This window comes from Chionomys nivalis, chromosome 16 (assembly GCF_950005125.1).
Source record: "Chionomys nivalis chromosome 16, mChiNiv1.1, whole genome shotgun sequence".
In the NCBI taxonomy this organism is placed as follows: Eukaryota; Metazoa; Chordata; class Mammalia; order Rodentia; family Cricetidae; genus Chionomys; species Chionomys nivalis.
The window spans coordinates 26,793,051-26,814,237 of NC_080101.1; the positions used below are offsets into that span (position 1 = coordinate 26,793,051).

At 40.3% G+C, this 21,187-nt stretch overlaps 1 protein-coding gene across 2 annotated transcripts in view; it reads right to left on the minus strand.

Moving 5' to 3' along the window:
- Positions 1-21,187, minus strand: part of Reck (reversion inducing cysteine rich protein with kazal motifs) — a 65,280-nt gene that overhangs the window by 38,192 nt on the left and 5,901 nt on the right. Inside the window, exons 2-6 of one of the 2 annotated variants that reach the window (XM_057790914.1) lie at positions 13,758-13,816; positions 10,629-10,703; positions 9,433-9,469; positions 7,417-7,502; positions 5,372-5,419 (exon numbers count right to left, since the gene is read on the minus strand). In XM_057790914.1, coding sequence (XP_057646897.1) covers positions 5,372-5,419; positions 7,417-7,502; positions 9,433-9,469; positions 10,629-10,703; positions 13,758-13,816 — 305 coding nt within the window. Of the gene's footprint in view, positions 1-4,202; positions 4,302-5,371; positions 5,420-7,416; positions 7,503-9,432; positions 9,470-10,628; positions 10,704-13,757; positions 13,817-21,187 lie in introns of those variants that run through there. The other variant, XM_057790916.1, reaches the window with a different exon arrangement.

Here is a 21,187-nt window from a genome sequence, read left to right on the forward strand (position 1 = left end):
CTTAAAGAAATGTTATCTAAGGTGCTTTTTTAAATAATTACTTATTTGTATGTGTGTTTGTGTGTATATGCATGTGTGGGTGAGTGCATACCATAGCATGAGTGTAGAGGCCAGAGGTCAACTTACAGAAGCAGGTTTTCTTTCCACCATTTGCATTCTGTGGGTGGCACGCAGTAGGCGTGCTCACCAGCAAGCACCTCTTTCCCCACTGAGTTGCTTTCCCAGCCCAGACGGTCTTTAAGCTCCACAAGAGGGATTCTTTTCAGGTACTTTTTCAGGGAGTGATCAAATGAGAAAAGATGATCAGTCAGATCTTTCACTCAGCAGAAATTCAAAACAAAACAAAACAAAATAAGCAACAGGAAAGAAAGAAAAGAATTTCCTAGAGCATGGTGATACACATCTCCAATTCCAGCACTTGGAGGCAGAGGGCAGAGGGCAGAGGGCAGAGGCAGGCATTTCTTTATGAGTTGAGACCAGCCTGGTCTACATATTGAATTCTAGACCAGCCAGTACTACACAGTGAGACCTTGTCTCAAAGGACAAACAAAAATCTTTAAGAAATTATTATTTTTTGCGTGTGCATGTCTGTGTGCACACGTGTGCACGCATGCAGTGAGTAAATGAACAGTGCATGTAAGATGTGAGGACAACCTCCGCTGTTGAATCTCACCTTCCACCCTGTTTGAGACAGTTTTGGTGGTTCCTTAGTTGCACACATCAGGCTAGCTGGGAGTGAGATTCTGGAGATCCTCCTGTCTCCCACTTTGTCCTGGTAATACTGGAATCACAGACATGCACGCTCTTGTGCTGCTTTACCTGTGTATTCAAACTCAGGTCCTCACGTTTGCACAAGCATTTTACTCACTCACCCGCCCTCCAGGCCCACTGAATTTTCAGTTCACATAAAACAGGTTTCACTGTGACAGTGTCTCACACACACATTGATACACATATATGTATATCTGTGTTATGTATGTGCATGTATTATTATAATTTGTTCTTACTTGTCCCCCTACTCAGTCAACCCACTCCCTCCTCTTGAACTATCATAATGTTGCATTATTTCCTGTAATCTTTTTGGATACACAATTCTAGGTTGATAGCTATTTTCTTTCAGAACCATGTAAACATTGTCTTCTGGCTTCTTATGTTGCTACTGAGACAATAGCAGTTGGCCATCTTTTAAAGAGAAGATTTTTTTTAACTTCTTATTGCAAGATTTTTTTTTATGATGTATGTGTATAATGTGTGGACTGGATCTCTTGTAGCCTAGGCTGGCTTAAACTCAAAATTCAGCTGAGTATGACCTTTGAACTCATGACCTTTCTCCTCTATCTCAGAAGTACTGGAATCGCAGAAGAACATCCCCAGCTTCCGTTTTATTTTTATTTCTTCAACTAAAATTTTTTAAAATTCTTTCCCAATTCTATGTGCTCTGTGTATTTTTAGGATTCTGTTTCTTAACCATATTAAATATCTGTATGGTCTGCATGTGATCGTTTCTATAGCAGAAATGCCTTGAGGTCTGGCTGTTGTCTGATGACCTTATTTTCTAGTGAATTTTGTGACTTTTTTTAAACTGTGAGTTGCTTATTTCCCTTAGACTCTCATCTGCACAGAGGATCTGTGTTACTTGTCATCTAAGAAAGGACTACCATTTTAGAATCATTTTTGATACATTTCCAGCTGGAGATTCTCTAAGCATTCACTTTACATGAGTGAGGCTTCAAACTCAAGTTATCAGTACCAGTTTTCAAGAGAAACAACACGGAGAGAAGCAATATATCCCTCTACAAAAGAAGGAGACGAACACTCTTGTCATCCTGTATTGCAAGTGTAGCCCCTTTGGACCAGATTTGTTGGTGAGAAAGGGAAGAGACCTCAATTGGGTTTTCCATCTTCAATTGGTTCCAAGTGCAAGAGACTATAAAGCTATGAAAACTGACTCAGCACGCGTTCAAGTCCTCAGAACCAATGTCTCCTCGGGGCCTCACTCTCTAGACCTGTGCCCACTGAGTGCATTTTACACCTGCAACACAGATCTAGATAATAAGTCTGCCCTCTGTGCGAAGATAAGGACCTATATAGTACCTTCAAGCACAGGACGATAGTAAAAGTATTCCAGGACACTGGCTTAAATGATTAGGTAATTATTCTACATCCTTGGACAATGTCATCTATATCCAACCCATCATGACAAACCCTATTAACGATTCTCCATTTAAATCTTTGAATTCCTCCCCTCTATCCATCTTTAAAGTGCTGATTCTTTAAAAAGTTAGTTGTTTTTATATAGGTAAATAGAATCCTTAATATACCTTTGACAACGGAATATAATAGAATCTTTACAACTATAAAAAGTTCCTTTTGTCTGTGTATTGTGTACACACAGCTGACGCACAGAATTCTTACTACTCAGCACTCTAATGACATAAACTTCCTCTACTATAGGACTCACACATACACACCACACATACCTTTTTATTTAAAACTTGGCAGGTTATGGTGACAGATGCCTTTAATCCCAGCACTCGGAAGGTAGAGGCAGGTGGATCTCTGTTAGTTTGAAGTCAGCCTGGCCTACAGAGTGAGTTCCAGGACAGCCAGGGCTACATAGTGAGACTGTCAAGTTTTGTCCTTCTCTTTGCCCCTTGCATGAGCCACATGCATTTTTCCTAGCATGCCTTTGGTCCACAGTCTTATTAACCAACCACACCAACTCATCATTGTTTTGCAAAGTTTTTCCTGGAACTCCCAAAATACTGGCTCTACTTAAGATTTCCTAAGTCTTCATGCATACAGTATATATTTAAAATAGTAATTTTAGGCTTATTTATCATAATTTATATGTATAAGTTTATGCATACATTGTGCTACTGTATGCCTTGTGCCTGGAAAGGCCAGAAGAGGACATCAGGGAGTTACGTATGGCCTTGTGGGTGTTGGGAATTGAACCCAAATCCTCTGAAAAAGCAGGAAGTGCTCTGAACTGTTGACACATCTTTCTAGCCCCAGTATATATTTTAACTAATCTGACTTAATTAGATAAACTCCTTTATTAAAGAAGTTAAGCTATAAACATCTTAACTAAAAGTTTGTTTTGTTTTGAGATAGGCTCTCAGCATGTGTCTTTGGCTGGCTTGGAACTCACCGAGATTCATGTCTCTGCCTCCAGAGTGCTGGGATCAAAGGTGTGTACTACTATGCTCAGCTAGGTTTGGGGTTTGTTTGTCTTTAAAGATTTATTTTATGTAAATGAGTGCTCTATTGACTTTAGATCCCACTATAGATGGTTGTGAGCCACCATGTGGGTGCTGAGAATTGAACTGAGGACCTCTGGAAGAGCAGTCAATGCTCTTAACTGTGGCGTCATCTCCCCAGTCCTCTTAGCTAGGTTTTTAACTTAGGTCTGATTCTGAAGTCTGTGCTTTTTCTAGTTAGATAAATCTGCCTTTCAAAATTTCATCAATATTGCTGATGCTCATTAGAAACCAGACTGTAAAATCTGATGTAACAATGCTCCATATTTAGTTGGATTATCTTAGGTTGGTTTGAATAAAACAGAATCTTAAGTGGCAATATAGTCTTTATTTATTAAAGTAAATTTCCTAGGAAATTCCCTTAAAGGAACCAGGAACAGTTTTCCAATAAAGATAACAAGATCTTCTGAATGTAATCGCCCAGTCTCTAAATCTCTACTCCAACTACCTAAGATCTTCAGGGTAAATGTGGCACTTAAAACCACAACATGTAGGGATTCATCTTACAACCACCCTAAGGCTAAGGAAAAGACATTAAAGGCCCATTTTATAAATTTTTTTCTGATGTTAACAGAGAACCAACAAGATAAATAACTATATTATGCCAAATTTACCCAATTCACCTTAGAGCTGTTCACAGATGGTCCTACGGCTAGACTAGACTTCAGCTGGGATTTGCTTTGGGTGTAAAATGCAGAACCAGCTTCCTGAATTAAAGTTCTGCTGCCTCTCATTATTTCTAAATAATATGTAGGAAATCAAACCGAGTTTTGAATTATGTTGAATAATTTGAGCTTGTAATACAAAAATAAGGAAGAAACACATCCTATAGACTTTTGAAAAATAGTTGCTGAATTAATTCTACTCCAGACAAAGAGAGGCAGGCAGGGAAGCAATCTGCTCTTATCTCTACCGTAGCACAGTGTTTATCTCTCTTACCTTTCCTGTCTCGGCCTTCATCAACACACTGCAGACTTCCTAGGGCAGTGCAGAAATCCAGACAAGAGAAGGAAGCACACTAAAGTAATGGAGGACAGGCTACGGGAGGTGGACAGTGTCAGACATCATGTGGAAGAAAAGAAGGAATTGTCACAGTTAGCCACTTAGTCAAGAGAACCCAAATGGTCATTTCAAAGGTAGAGGTAAGAAAAACATTTAAAGAGACTCTTTACTTCTTTATAGCAGGTTTTTTTTTTCAACAAGAACAGAGGGAAGCTGAAGTTAACTTGAAATTTGTCTTCAGAGACCAGATGTAACTTAGCCAACAGAACAAAGGGACAAAGGATAATCAGACTCTGCAGTCTAAAAATGTTAATGAAGAGGTATAATTACAGACCCCAAGAAAAGAAAAAATAACCAGAACTTTAATATAGAAGCATCCAGGAATTACTGGTTCTCCCAGTACACAGATGTTAATGGGCTCCCCACTGTCCAGATAGTAATGTGACGAATGAGACATGCATTTAAGTCTCTTAATTACATGACTGTACACTCTGAAAAGTGATACAAGTGTCACACTTGATGATGGGGTTCCAGAACATGGGCACCCAAAGGAGTTTCGCACATGTGTACGAGGCAAACTGCCTTCACTGCTCCCACGCCACCATTTGCCCATTGGGCACAAAGCTGGAAACCCATCCGGAGACAAGGGTTTCAGATCTGCAACATTTCCTTAACACGGGTGTTGAAGTGTGAAGCGCTCATCTTAGCAGTTTGATTTCCTTAGTTTACATTTCTTCTTGATATGCAATTTATAAAAATGGACACCAAGATGGGTCCACAGATAGAGAAAGGGCCAAAGAGGATAGAGAACCTATTAAAAATGATCTCAGAATCTTAGTACAAGTGGCTTTGTTAAGAAAATATTATAGATGAAATCTTTGAATGAGAGATTTAAAGAATTTCTTTAAAATTAATACTTAATTTCACCAAACCTCAAAGCCAAAATACTTCAGAGAGTAAAAGATGTTTTTTACCAAGGCTAAAATTTCTGCTAAGTTAGAATGCAATTTGTTTAAAAATAAGTAATTTTTTAAAAATTTAAGTGATTTTGTCAGTTCTGAGAACACTGGAATAGTCTATCCAAATCTGACAAATAAGATACATACCTCATATTCTTTTCTGCAAACTTTGGAAATATCATTCTTTGACGATGCCTAAAAGCAAACAAAAATCTTCATTCACTTACTATGCATGCTATTTATTTTGTATAGGACACAAATTAGTGTATGCTAATTGTTGGTATACTATTCTTTATTCATCAAAGAAAACCTTATACTCAAATATTTGGAAGTTCCTAGAATACAAACCTTACACGATGTTTTAAAACAAATGGCACCCAGGACTTGCTCGATATGCAGAGCTCCAGCCTAAGCTCTATGGTTTCAATCTCACATAACAACATGGTTCTTTTGTTATTTTGGAAACTACACAACTTTGAAGGAAAAATAAATCAGAGGTCTTTTAAAAAGCTGAATTCCATGCTAGTGAATTTCCTTGCGAAGCTCTGCCAAGGGCACTTACATTTTGCTTTTTCTTTAACCCTTCATATTCAACATTTTATACTATCTCGAGCCAATTTCCTCAGAACAGCACCCCATATAACGGAGAGCGCAGCTGCAGAAGCACACAGCACATAGCAGCAGTCAATCAGCCGCTCCTCCGGTTCCTTCTCAACAGTGTATGAAGAAGGCACTACCCTCTCTATCGTCAGAGGCGGAGCTCTGAAACACAGCAGGTTACTCATCATAATGAAGTATGTGTTTGCAAAACAAGGCAAAGCTAATCTGCTGCCAAGCGGTTTTTCTTCTACACGTCATCAGGTTTAGCGTAGAGACACTGCTCAAGAGTGATGGGAGCGCATCCTTTATTTCACTTTCTTCTATTCTGTCACCTAGTCCCGTGCAATTTTTAGCAAACTAACTGATAAGGGTCGGGAAGGTGTAGTTGGGGAAGGGGCAGGAAGAAGAATGGCTGGCACCTGCTTTATGTCCCCAGGATTTTAGTTCAAATCCTATATAACTCAACTTTGCCTCAGCGTTTGGAGGGGAGTAGCAGACAGCTAGGCCATGTGCTGCCCAAACACCGCAGTGCAGGCTTAGACAGCTTTGTGTATAAAAGTGAAGGTGAGGCTGGTACACTGGCTCACTCCGATAACCCTAGCACTCGGGCGGCAGAGGCAGAAGAACTGCTATAACCTGGGACCTGTCTGATCTACACAGGAGTTACAGACCAGCCAGGGCCACACAAGATCCCTCCACAAAAACAGCACACAAGAACTGCAACAACAGAAGGGAAGGTAACACTGGCATCTCGCAAAGCCCAGAGCAAGCTCCAGCTATGTTTACAGGTCAGTTTAAATAACCATTTAAACAGCTAGCATCCCAGTTAGGGCTAAACCACCACTTGGAGTAGAGAAGACAGGAAGCCAATATTACTAAATCCGAGAAGCTCCTAAAAAACATGCAGTGAACTCAGGGGCCTCCCTGAATTTGTAGCAGAGATGCGCCTATCAAAGAGAAGCCAAAGCTTACTAGAGGAGTCCCGTGTCTCCAGAGCAGAGACAGGGTAGGGACACATGCTCAGAGTAGAGCCATGATGAGATAGAGAAGGGAAGAGGAGCACAGAATAAGCCGCTGCCACTGCTCTCATCCAACAGTACCCTAGCTTCACATGGCCATTTGGAGCTGCACTGACTCAGCACGTCCTGTGCAAAGGACAAAATGCCTTGGTCCCAATAAACTCTTCTGTGTGTGGCAGAGAGAAGAAAGAAAGAAAAACAGAGCTGGACAGACGGCTTAGTGGCTAAGAGCACTGGCTCAATTCCTAGCACCCACACATTGGTTCATAACTGTCCATAACCACAGTTCCAGGGGATCTGCTGCCTTCTCTGGCCTCCAGATACACAAGGTACACATGTGGTACACAGGCATACAGGCAGTCAAAACACCCATACACATAAATAAATAAATTTAGGAAAAGATAAGAAAAGAGAAGGTTGAGGATTATACATGTAGTGGCCGCAACTGAGACATAACCTAATGCTAAGTGTGCAGTTTCTGCAGGTCACCTCTCCAAAGCTGCAAAGTAGACAAGGCAGCTAAAACTCAAACTGTACTCCATGGTGCTTAAGAGCCTGATTGTCAGGTGTTACCTGCTTGCATGCCTGTCGACACTCCAAGCCAATAGCCAGTTCACAGCAGCCTAAGCCAACCCAGCCATCAGACTTCTTAAACACACCTAAAAAACAAAATGCTCAAGTGTTTTGGTCTAAGTATCAATGAAGGCAAATAGTATACAAAACTAATGGATATTATTACAAGACAAAGTGAATGTCCATGAGGAAACTAGTTCAGACAGCAGGGCCTCAAAACGATTATGTGCCTCCCCTGCTCCTAATTCCCAGTGATGTCAGTTTCCTTGGGGTACCAAACTACATGACTATTAGGCCCTTTGGTTTTATTCCCTTTTGTTCACCCTGAACTTGGTCATTCGTCATTCTCAATCCTGGGTAAACAGCATGTCTATGAGAGGACATGCAAAGTAAGGAAAGCCAGGGAGAAAGGCCTTTTCCTTATTTCATACCATGAATCACATACAAATATTCTGATACGATTTAAGCAAATAGCCAAAAAATGAGCGTGTGCATCTTTTGTGTTAAAATACTAAATATGTAGAATAGCATAAACTCATTATCTTATTTTAAAACTGATACATAGAAAACATGCAGGATCAATTTCTATGAGCCACTCCTGGCTTTGATGGGCACACCTAATCATTTAAAATAACTATGTATTATTTTGGTTTAGTTTGCTTCCTGGTATTCAGACACTCTCACTCTTAGACTAGTGAACAGAATCTGCAGGGATCATAAGCTATGTGAGCTGTTATTCATAATGCAGTACATTGCTATCCCCAAACACCCAACAACCTCAGAAAATAAAATTATTCAACAAGCTCTTTTGTTATTAAATCTCTACTATATATAAGCTACTCTATTACATGGGATATGAAATTACAAAAAAATAGATAAAATATACAAGAAGCAGCTCATTGTGGAGACTGTAGTTTGGGCTGAACAGAAGTGCACTGCTCAGTTTGTTTGCAATGCAAACTTCTGAGAATACTAAGAAACTCTTTCAAGCTAAGAACACATTGGCTTTAACCAGGGCTGGAAAATGAGCTTCAATTCCAGAAGACCAGGAATGTCAAGCTACAGAATTTAGGCTTTATTGCAACGGAAGCAGAAATCCGTGAGTTATTCTTTCTGAAGGAGATGAGAAAAACAGAAATAATGTGCTGAAACATTAATCATAAATTTATAATATATAGTAAATATTAATTATGACTATTCAATATTCTATCCCAAGAATGTAGTAACAAAGACTTGAACTAGGAATAGGACAGATACAAGATCCTGCAAAGGGTGTGTTAATGGGACTAGAAAGAAAAAACAATCAAAGGTAATTTTCAGGTTTCTGGGCTAGTTATCTTTCCAGCTAACTTTGGTTTTGTATTTCAGATGTTACCTGAATGCTGAGATCCAGACCATGGTGTCAATTAATCACACAAATGGCCAATTCCCTTCCTAGGGCCGACTAGTTAACAACTTAGCCCAGTGTGGAGAGAGGAGGGGGAGGGAGTTCCACATACTAGAGCAGCCAGAGTCCCTCCAGCAGGGAAGAGGGGGTAGGGGAGAGAGCCTAAGGTCTAAAGCCAAGGTGACATTACAAGGAGGTAGCAGTCAGTAAGATCACATGTTACAGGAAACTCAGAGTACAAATGTTGTAGAATATTATTTAACTATATAGAGATGTGTTACATTTGGTTTTGCTACAGAATATGACTGTAACTCTGTAAAGTGTGTTACATTTGTTTGTGCTGCATTTGTTTAACTATGAAAAGATGTGCTGCTGTTTTGCCTTGCCACAAGGCAGAAGCGAGAGACCCACCCCAACAAGGCAAAAAGAAGTACCAGCTCCTGCAGAGTTGGCCCCTGAACACACAGGTGCCATGGTGTGCATGTGTCCATGTATACATGTTCATGCACACATGTGCATGCACACACACATACAATGCAATAATAAATAAATCATTTTTAAAATCCTATATACAAATCAGATTTAGGACTATGGTTCAGATTTTACATTAATAAAATTAATTTACTTACCTGGCAAAGATGAATTCATACAACTCCAAATTTCAACCTGAAATTGTAATCACCAAAATGCTTTTATGCAAATAACTAGCTTCTATTCATGATAATCTCTACAGAAATTATGCACAGTTAATTGGATTATGGATGAAACCATATAATCATAGGGATAACTCCATATTTAAAAAAATAAAAATAAAAGCTGGGCCGGTGTGATAGTTTAGTGGGTAAGGGTGGTGTTGCCAATCTCTGGGACTCTCAGACCCTCATGGCGGAAGGAGCAAACCACCTACACACACTGTACTCTGATCTTAACGCACTTGTCATGGTGTACACACATGCGCATGCATGCACACACCAAGTGTAAAAATGATAACTACTGCATATGCCTTTCTTGTTTTTCCATTTAAAGTACTGGGAATGAGCCAGGTTACTCGGGTTTCAAGCACACAGTCAGAACTGTCTAACCTTCAGCACTTCCCTCTTGCACACAGCAGAGGCCACTATATCTACAGTTCTCTTACAGAAGCTTGTGCGCTCTTGGCCTGGCCCACACACATTTCACACAAAGAAAACAGCCCAAACCCTGGAGACGTGTTAGACTTCCTCATTCAGACTTCAAGCCGTGTATCAATAAGAGTGTGACAGGCCGGGCGGTGGTGGCGCACGCCTTTAATCCCAGCACTTGGGAGGCAGAGGCAGGCGGATCTCTGTGAGTTCGAGACCAGCCTGGTCTACAAGAGCTAGTTCCAGGACAGGCTCCAAAACCACAGAGAAACCCTGTCTCGAAAAACCAACAACAACAAAAAAAATAATAAGAGTGTGACAGAAATGGAGGGTTAGGAATTAGCCACATATTTTATCTCAAATTCAATTTTCCAAAACCCAAATAAACATTGAATTTAGCTATTACGGATTTCATAAAATTAGTCAAATCACTGATAGAATTCTAAATTCTAGATGAAATACTGCAGTGAAATTTAAAGACTGGAATACATTGATAGTTAAGACTATTGTACTCCCAGGCACTAAAACAAGGATAAAAGGCGAAAGACACTAATCTATTTAGCAGTTCATAAGAAGATTATTTTGGGTTTAAAATTTTATTCTGATCACATATTCCACCACTCTTGAGAAGTGTGATAAATCTAAAAGTAACTCAGCCCATGGCTTCATGTATACAAAAGCTGTCACAGTGATGCAGGACTTACCATCGTTTCTGGGCAGTAGTCTGGGGCTCTCTGCAACAGATGTTTCAGTCGGGATTCACTCTTTGAGGAGAAAATCTATTTGACAAAAAACCCAAAAAACAAAAAAAATAACAAAACAAAAAGACAAAAACCTTTGAGCTTTCTTTTCTCTCTCTCTCTCTCTCTCTCTCTCTCTCTCTCTCTCTCTTTCTTTCTTTCTTTCTTTCCTTAGAGAAAGAAGGGTTTTCTAAAAGTATCATCCTCTAGATATCCCAGTTTCCTAGAAGGCTTTGTTTTATAGAAGGAACTTTTGGAGGGTTTTAAATCGAACTGAGGTGAGATCTGTTTTACACACTTGTTCTCACTGTATATCCCAGGTTGGTCTGAGTTCAGGATCTCCTACCCCATTCTCCAGAGTGCTAGCATTATACACCCAGCTTTTGAGGTAACATCTCTCGTAAGATTATTTGATTAATTTGGGAAATAATCAGGAAAAGTCCAATTACACCAAGTTGAAACTCTTTCTATTACCCCAATGTGGAGAAAAACAAGCTAAATAATACTATTATTATTTAGCCACTTGTCTCCATAACTAGCAACTATAATTAAAAAGTAACAGGAATTAGAATATTACCATTTTGTAATATCTAGTGAATTAATGCATTTAGGCAATTATCAACAGTGATTATTAAACATCACAAGAAGGGACACCTATATCTATTATCATTCAGAGGGAAGACCTGCCAAACAAAACAACCAAAAAAATCTTCCAGTTTGATCAAAGAGTCTGGCTTTATTTCATAAGGCAGATGCAAATCAAATGTGGTTGTTCAATTTAAATGTAAATCAAGCAAAATTAAATAAAAATAGAGTATGAGGACACACACCTGTAACTACAGCACTTGGGCTAGACTAGAGCACATTGACAGTGTGTACTGTCATACACACACCAAGGGGAAAACTACATTGGATATAGTGGTACAGGCCTATAACCCTAGCCCCTGGGAAGTGAGAGGAGGAGGAGGCCATCCCTGGTGCATGAGTTTGAGTCAAAAATTAAATAAATGAAAACTCGAGTTCCAGGTTTCTTAGGCATATTTCAGGTACGTGAGGGCTAAGTCTTGTTTCTCAACTTGACTACATTTAGAAGTAACTAAAACCCAGGTATTTGTGGAAGATTTTTCTAGGCTGTACTATTTGAGGTGGGAGACCCACCCTTAATCAGGATCATCTGTGGTATTCTAGAAGATTCACCCTCAATCTGGGCCACACCTGGCGGCACCCCACATAAGATGACATAGAGAGGAAGCTGCTTTCTGTCTGCTTGCGCTCCCTTTCACCTGAGTTCATCTCTCCTGAGCCATTCCTTCACTCACATTGGATGCTGCTTCCTCAGGGCCCCAGTGTGGACTGAAAACTGACAGCTCTTTCAGACCTCCCTGGGTCTCCAGCACCAACCCAAGACTGCCAAGACCTCCAGTCTTGTGGACTGAACAACTGCAGGATCCTTGGCTTTTCTGTTGGGAAACAGCCACTGTTGAACTACTCAGACCACAGCCTGTAAATCTGGCACCCTCTCTCTGTGTGTGGGCAGGAAGGAAATACAGAGAAAGTTATACTTTTAAATAATCTCCTGGGGGCTGGAGAGATGGCTCAGCGGTTAAGAGCACTGGCTGTTCTTCCAGTAGACCTGAGTTCGGTTCCTACATGGCAGCTCACAATCATCTGGAACTCATGTTCCAGGGGATCCAACACCCTCTTCTGTCCCCTGCAAGAACCAGGCATGCAAGTGGTACACAGACATACATATCGGCAAAACCCTCAAATGTAAACATAAAAATAAAAATAACTTTCAAAATCATCTAGTTTCTCCTCACTATTCCTCAAAAATAACAAAAGCAAACACAAAATAAATAAAAAAGTCCAAGCTCCCGTAAAAAGTTGGAACACTGGTGAGATGGGCTGAGAGCATAAATAACATGCTCTGAGAGCAGACAGCCTGTTTCGCCCTGCATCACAGTTGCATCTTAGTGGCTAAGTATGGACTGCATAACGAGTGATGCTGAGCGCTCAGTCTCCCTTCCTCCAATCACTGGTGTGGGAACTTTAGTAAGTTAGTTAACTCCTATATCTCAATTTCTTTACTTACAAAATGAAGGTGACATTGTCTCCAGTCTATTACTACAAATATTTGAATAACGACTGAGATCATTACTTCTCAAGTTCTAGAGAACTTCTAAAGCTACACAATAACCCTAAGACAAAAAAGCTAAGACTTTACAAAGAGGTATTGCTTCAGTAGAAGTTGCATTAAAAGGCTCAACCAGAAAACAAACTCTTAAAGAGCAAGACAATGAATCCGCGGTCTCCACAGGTCTAGCAACTATTAACACCTTACATTGCTCTGACGATCTCAGGTGTGCACTATAGTTATCAGCAGCTTGATTGCTTTAGGACTCAGTACAGATAATGAGATTATTTGTTCCTGTACCCTAGCAGGGGCTTGGAATAAGCTCAGTTGGTAGAGAGCTTGCCCAGCCATGTCCTAGTTCCAGCACTGCATGAAGTAGGTGTGGTGTACAACAATAGTCCCAAGCCCGGATACATGAGACACTGTCAGTGAAAAATCCCCAAAAATACCCCAAATTAAATCTTAGCATGTTATCTCTTTAGAATAAGGGCTCTGTCACATCTAACCACAATACCATGACCAAGGTCAGGATCCCAATACTGATAGAATACTAGCAGTTTATGTCCAGGTCATAATCAAATTTCACTAATTCATCTCACTAATTTTTGTTATGAATTTTTTTTTTATTCCAGGATCATTCAATGCACTTGGCTGTCAAGTCTCTTTAGTAAATTTGATCTAGAATCATCCTTCAGCTTTTCTTTTCTGGATAACAGTAGTCTTTTTAATATAACTGATATGTCTAAAGAGTATAGGCCATTGTTTCAAGGGACCTCAATCTGGGTCGGCCTGATTGTTCCCTTACGACCCAGGTTATGAGACTATGATTCTTTTCAGTGCTTTAGGTCAGCTAACACAGTATTTGTGGTGTAAACTATAAGTTGATGTATAAGACTTTTCCAAAAACAAATTTAATAAATGACTTATCTGATTGTGCTCACAATTATTATCCAGCTTACCTGTTCACATACATCACGGCACATTTGGTTGTCCTTTGAATGATTACAACATACAGCACCTAGGGAGAAAAGGAAACAAGGCATCTCACTGTTAAACAACGTCATTGTTCAATAGGCTGTTTTTTTGTTTTCTGTTTTTGAGACAGGTCCTCCTGATATGCACCATAAGATGGCGTCCAAACTCCTCATCCTCCTGACTCAGCCTCCAAAATTCTGGTGTTAGAGGCTGTACCTAAGGCATGTACTATCACGTCTGGCTGTTATTACTCATTTTAACTGGATCTTCAAGGTGCATCTATCATAATCAAAATGCCAAAATAGAGACATGGTCTTTGCTCTAGAGAAACTAACAGGAAAGACTGTCACATGATAAAAGTAGCTACTATTATTGTGTACTTTCCTTCTTCTTCCTCCTCCTCCTCTTTTTTTTGGTTTGTTTTTTCAAGACAGGGTTCTCTGTGTACCTTTGGTGCTTGTCCAGAACTAGCTCTTGTAGACCAAGCTGGCCTCAGATTCACAGAGATCTGCCTGCCCCTGCCTCCGCCTCCCGAGTGCTGGGATTAAAGGCATGCACCACCACTGCTTGGCTATTGTGTACTTTCTATGTGATACATTTTCTATTAAGCTTGCTTATATATTTTTCAGTCATTAAGATTACCACAAACAATATTTTGTTAACTGTAACACAAAGCTAAACTGGCTTTAAAATAGTGAATTTTGTTTAGGACTTGTTGAATCTGAGGTTCCTACAGGATATTCCGATGGAAACTCTGGTAGAGTCCAGAGTCAAAGCTTGGAGTACAGCCCAGCCTAAAGATCCAAATGCACACTTTCTGCCATTTTCTAAGGAGGCAGCTCTCTCTTCTTCCCCCCCCCCCCGGCATCTTTGTCTCTCTTTTTGTCTCTCTTCCATTCTCTCTTCCCTTACCCATTCCTTTTATCTCAATAAACTCCACACTCAAAAAAAAAAAAAATCCAAATGTGCAGGTCATGAGTATAAGGTGTAAAGGGATAAGATGCTGCCAGGTAGTTTCTACTGAAAAGCAAATACAGCAGCAGATCCTAATGAACAGTCACAGCTGAGCCACATGAAGGAAAGGAAAGGGGGCTGAAATAGAGCAGGAGAGAGGGCACCCACTGAGCAACAAAAACTACAAGGAATGTCAGGTGCCCACAGAGACAGAAGACAGATTGAAGGCTGGAAAAGAAAATGAGTTTGCTTAGAAAGCCACCTGCTGGCTGGGTGTGGTGGCCCATATCTGTGAACCTAGCATTTGGGATGAAAAAGCAGGAAGACTCAGAATTCAAGGCCAGCCCTCCCCCCCAAAAAATAAAAATAAAATAAAAAGCCACCTACTGAACATCTCAGATAATTTCTTTTTATTTATTCACTTGCTTATTTATTTTGCATGTGTGAGGTGAAGGAAAGTAGTCAACATATGGGAAGAAAACTAAGAGGAAGAACTGTCAACAGAAGTTCCTTGAAAAAGCCACTTTTAGTTGAATATTTTACAGACTGATTAGGACTTCCTGATTGTGGTAAACCCAATATCTTGAGCTATCTTTAGTCCTTAAGAGTCTTGTATCACCCACCTCTGTACCAGACATGACATCCTTTGACTATCACATAAAATCTCTGGAATGTATTAATTTAGCAGATCGTTAAGCAGCTTTAACTAACTCGCAAATTAAAAGTGTAATCAAATAGCATCTGAAACCTAGAGTAGAAATCTCCCCGCTCTGCTACAATCAACTGACCTACTGTCCCCACCGACATGTTTAGTAACTATAAAAGCTACTGACTCATTACTTTCTTCTGTAGTCTCACTATAGAAGTTTTTCCACAGTGGACCGTATCATCTGGGGTAACCAGAACCCATGCTCCTGGGCCATGGTCGCTCACATTTAGCTCAGAACATACTATTTCTTATCCCTTTGGAGCAGGAACATGTTCTGCTTGCCAGAGCAGCAACCAAGAAACCAAGTTAAGTAGAAAGTTTCAAGATGGTAGCATGTGCTACACGCTGCTGTCAGGTGAGGTGGCATTCCTATTAGTCACAATATTTATGGTTCTAAAAGATACTGTTATCAGTGTGAACCAGTAAAGGCAAGACCCAGTTCAAGAAGTACACACTCCCTCTTCCAGGATTAGGCTGTATAGTGAAGAATCTGGGTGGCTTTTGTTCTAGCTCTTGAGAGGGAAGATGCTAGATCCTTGGAATTTCCTCAACAATAGGTGAGCACCTCTGTTATGATAAGAAGTAACCCAACTGCAAAGCTTCAGGGTAGGGACTAGTCAGGTCTAAAAGACTAGCCTGTGACTGGAGGATTGGGATTTGAGTCATTTATCAACTTGACCTCTCAGTCACTGGTGGTGGGGAGGGGGAATAGAGATTGAATTCAACCATTGACCAATAATTCAGTTAATCCTACACAATGGAACCAGATAAAGACTCTGACACAGAAGTTCAGTAATGCTTTCCTGGTTGGTGACTACGTTAATGTGCTGGAGAGATTATATATATGTAAATGGACATTGATTCTGCTGGGTCTGGTGGCATTGCCTTTAATCCCAATAGTAGCATTCAAGGTCAGCCTGACCTACACAGCAAGCTCCAGGCCAGCCAGGGCTGTACAGTGAGACCATTTCAAAACTAAACTACACACACACAGAGAGAGAGAGAGAGAGAGAGAGAGAGAGAGAGAGAGAGAGAGAGAGAGAGAGAGAGAGAGAGAGATTCCTAGAAGAAGGAACAGGAAGCGCCGTACTTCCTCCAGACCTGGCCCTGGTTCACATACCTTACACAGGACAGCAGTTGTAGTATACTCAGTGTGTACTCTACCCTGAAGCTACTCCCCAAAGAGTCATTTTACCTGTACTCCTTCCCTGAGCTCTGAGTTGTTCTTGGGAACTTCTGACCCTGGGTAATGAGAACATAAGGTCTATATACAGATCAAAAGTATGTGAGGGGGCTGGAGAGATGGTCCAGTGGTTAAGAGTGCTTGTTACTCTTCCAGAGGACAGGAGTTCAACTCTTAGTACCTATATTAGAAGGCTCAAAACTGCCTATAATTCAAGCTCCAGGGGATCCAACACCTTCATCTAGCCTCTATAGGAACCTACATACAATTCTTGTATATAAATGAGATTTTAAAAAAAGTGGTTTTTAAATTGAAAACAGGATTAGTATTGGAGGAGAAAAAAATGAACAAACAAGGGAATAAAAAAGGAAATTTTAGCTGGGCGGCGATGGCGCACACCTTTAATCCCAGCACTCGGGAGGCAGAGGCAGGTAGATATCTGTGAGTTCAAGGCCAGTCTGGTCTACAAGAGCTAGTTCCAGGACAGGCTCCAAAGCTACAGAGAAACCCTGTCTCGAAAGAAAAAAAAAAAGGAAATTTTAGGTCTTACTCAAAAGGCTGCCAAGCTCAACACTGGAAACAATTTCTCCACAAAGCAATGGTGGGGCCTGTGGTCTTACTGGACAATTGGTTTTCATGAAAGACTACTGTGGGAGAGCTTTCTCATGGGAATTCTATATGAAAAGCTTCTGTGAGTTCTCAGTGTGTGACTTAGAGACTCTCAAACACAGCCTGGTATATGATGCAAACTGGCAACCCCAGCACAGCCTGGTGTGTGATGCGGACCCGCAACCCCAGCTCCCAGAAGCATGGGTAGAGGAAACAGAAAGGAGTTAAAGGCCAGCCTGGGCTACAGAGGGAGTTTGAAGGGAAAAATTTTAAATCTAAAAATGGAAAGAAAAGTCTAAACACACACACACATGTCACTATGTTTCAGAAGGAAAAAAGTACCTGATTACAAGGGTGAAAAGTGCCTTGTATTAATTAGTCTTACTTTCTCCAGGGAAGGCGCTGCATCTCCAAAGGCTCTGTCTGCAGCCCAACTGAAGGCAAAGGCCCCTTATCTGACCTGTTGTGCTCTTCTGAAGTGCTCTAGAAACTGGCACTTTCTACTGCCCTCTAACACAAACGTCATATGAGGGCAGAAAATGCAGCTGATTTTGAGCAAAGATAACTCAGGGTAACATATGGTCCCAATAAACATGGGCTTAACAAAAAGAAAACAATCAGGCAGACAGGAGTCTGATTTGGGCATAGGAATTTGAAAAAAAAAAAAAGTTCTTGAAGCAAAGGTCTATTTAAAACAGTCACAAAATATACTCTAATAGCAACTGGAGGGTTTATATAAAATAAAATACAGACCCCTCCATTTTACATTTAATAGTAAAGGTCAAATTTATTGTGGCGTGACTTTCAAATGAGAAGTTTCCAGAAAGAAACAACACCTCCAGCTGACCGACCCTTCTGCAGTGCTGACCAACAGTTAGCATCAGTGACAGTGGACAGGTTGGAGTATCGCAGGTCCAGAATCTAACTACAATTTATCTGGGCTCTCTTTAGCCCCTAAAGACCCTGTGACTTTTTGGAATGTATTAACGTAACAAAATCCTAGTTTTCACAACCCAAAGGCTAAGAACGCCACCATACAGTATCTCAGGCCTACAGAAGTTATTGCTTTGCTGCAACCCACCTACTTGATGTTTCCATCAATGTATCTGAAAGTGTCTTGACTTATGACTTTCTTTGTTCTACTACTATAAAAACTTCACCAAATTGTTACAGTGTTGGAACATGGAATTTGGGGTAACCTAAATCTATGTTCCTGGGCCATGGCCACTTTTCTGTGGCTTCAGAATAAACTACTGCTTATCCTTTTTGAGGTGACAGTTGTGTTTTTGTGTTGGCACAAAGCTAAAACTAAAAAAAAAATATATACACACAAAAAAGAAAGAAACCACAAAATTTGGAAAATAAAGATGAAAAGGAAAATGATTTCTACTCCAATTGTCCCACCGCAATCTCTGCTGACATTCTGGCATATTTCCTTCTAGCTTTTCCAAAAGCTTTTTCTGGTACTTCTGACAAAATAGGATGAAAGAGGGCAGCCTGGAGCCCTGCAGTAATAACCCCTTTCCCTCTCAACCGAGCATTCCTCTCTAATAGTACACTTCCGCCCCGGGAGGACTGCCACCTCCAACAGACCTGGGAGCTGCTGCCCCATCGCACTGCCCCCGCTGATTGGGAACAGTAGACATTACTGTATTGGTAAGCACTTAAAAAACCTTTTTTAATCTTTAACACTACATCCTTTTCAAGAAATAAGCGTACACCTATATTCCCTTCATATGCTTTCACCGAGGATATGAAAAATCTGAATGCAATTCAAGTAGCAATTAAAGGACTTTATCTTCTTTAGAATAATTAAAATGGATTAACTGGGTCATTATTCAGCTATAACTGGGATGGCAGAGGAGGAGGGGAACAAACAATGCACAATGCAGTGCTTAATGTTTTCTACAAGGCAAGCTACTCCAGAAACACTTTGTTTCATAATTTGATTCTAATTTGCTTATTTGCTAACCCAATTTGTTGTAGTTTAAAGCTCTGCTCATTGTCATAAAACGGACCTGGACAAGGGGAGAAACGTTCAAACAAAGCCTGATACTGACATGAGAGTAAAAGGCACAGGTTTACCCTCGTTAAAGAGATACAGATGTCATCTTGCAGTCTTAGTCTCGGACTCTGATTATAAAATTAATGAAAACCAAAGGGAGATGCTAACGGCCTCGTTTGCTGGCTTTAAGAAGGAACTGGTGTAGTCTGGGAATATTCGAGCAGAATTATCCAATGATCTGAAACACCAAGGCCTGGCTGGGGCTGGAGACCACAAGCAAACTACAGAGAGGCGAGTGGGCACAGGCACACGCTCTAGCTACACTCGGAAAGCGCAAGTGTTAAGGCCAGAGAGCACTTAAGGAAGCAGATACACACCATAATCTAAAAATAAACACCCCTAGAATTACAGGCTTTTTGAAATTAAAAGGGATTTCTCCCAAAAGCTGTAATTCAATTTTGTCATTGTAAAGCCGTTCCTGCTTTCTATGCCAAAGAAAACAGGTCCTCCAATAAATACATTCTAAAGAACTACTAAAACAGAATATGTACATATGTACATATTCATATATATCCTACACTACTGATAGAAAAAAACAGAATCTGGGCTAATACCAAAATTATAAATAAAAAGATAAATTTAAAGATAAATTCTTATTTTCAGTATGTGAAATTGTTTAAGTAAAGTTTGACTTTTAAGAAAACTTAGAAAGTGATAATCACTAAAAATATTTAAATAACTGTAACTTTAACTTATAAATACAGCCATGCAAACTGTCTCACTTACTCCCTAAAAAACATATAAGATGGGCACTGTGCTACAGACCTTTATTTAATCTTAGCACCCAGGAGGCTTGGGTAGGAAGGTCACTATGAGTTGGTGGCAAGCCTGGGCTACAATGCAAGACTGTCTAAAAAGACCACTTAAAAGCCCCTCCACTCTCCCCAAAACAAAAAAAGATATGCATATGTATGTATTTATTTATATATTTTATCAGCCAAGGAAGAGCCAAAAGTAAATGCTTAACCATATACCCAGCACACAGTCAACACTGCTAGTCTTGTCATGCTCCATATGTCTAGACACACATAACCAGATGCACAGTTTGTTTCTGCACTACAGATCACCCCCACTGCTTGTCAACACTGCAGTGTCCTCATTTGGTTCTAATACCAATAAAACTTCCACGTTATTTTTCCCCCTTTTTAGAGATAAGGTGATGTCACTCTTAATCAGCAGCCTATCTCCTGCTGGTCGAACTCTAAATTTCCACATCTTTCCCTAGTTTTTCCTTCCTTAAACTTTAATTATTTTAGTGAGGAAAATGTACATCTACTTGATCTCATCTAACCCACAGTAAGTCTTTCTTCTTTAATTTGGCTGTTGATTTTCTGGTTAATCAAAGTGGCAGACGTGGAACCTTTAACCCTCGGCTCTTCTCCGTCGTTTCACTTGGGTATCAGAGAGTGACTGTAAGCCTCTGGTACACTGTTCAGTTAAAATCTGCTCACTGATTAAAAATTAACATATCTATTATATTATGCTTTTAAACTTTGTTTATTTAATGCGTATGGGTGATTTGTCAGCATGTATGTATGTGCACCTTGTTTGTGCAGTGACCATGGAAGTCAGAAGGTGTCAGATCTCCTGGGACTGGAGTTAAGATGGGTATTAGGAATGGAAGAGCAGCTAGTATTCTTAACTGCTGAATCATCTCTCCAGCCTTTTTGTTAACTATGCCGCCCAAAGGCTTATTTTATTTATTATTTATATGTGTGCGTGTCTTTGTGTGTATGTTATATATAGGTGGGTGCTTACAGAGGCAAGAAGTGGGTGTCGGATCTTCTGGAGCTGGAGTTACCTAATGTGGGTACTGCAAACAGAACTTGGGGCCTCAGAAGAGTTGCAAATGCCCAAAAGCACTGAACTATTCCTCCAGCCCCATATAATTCCC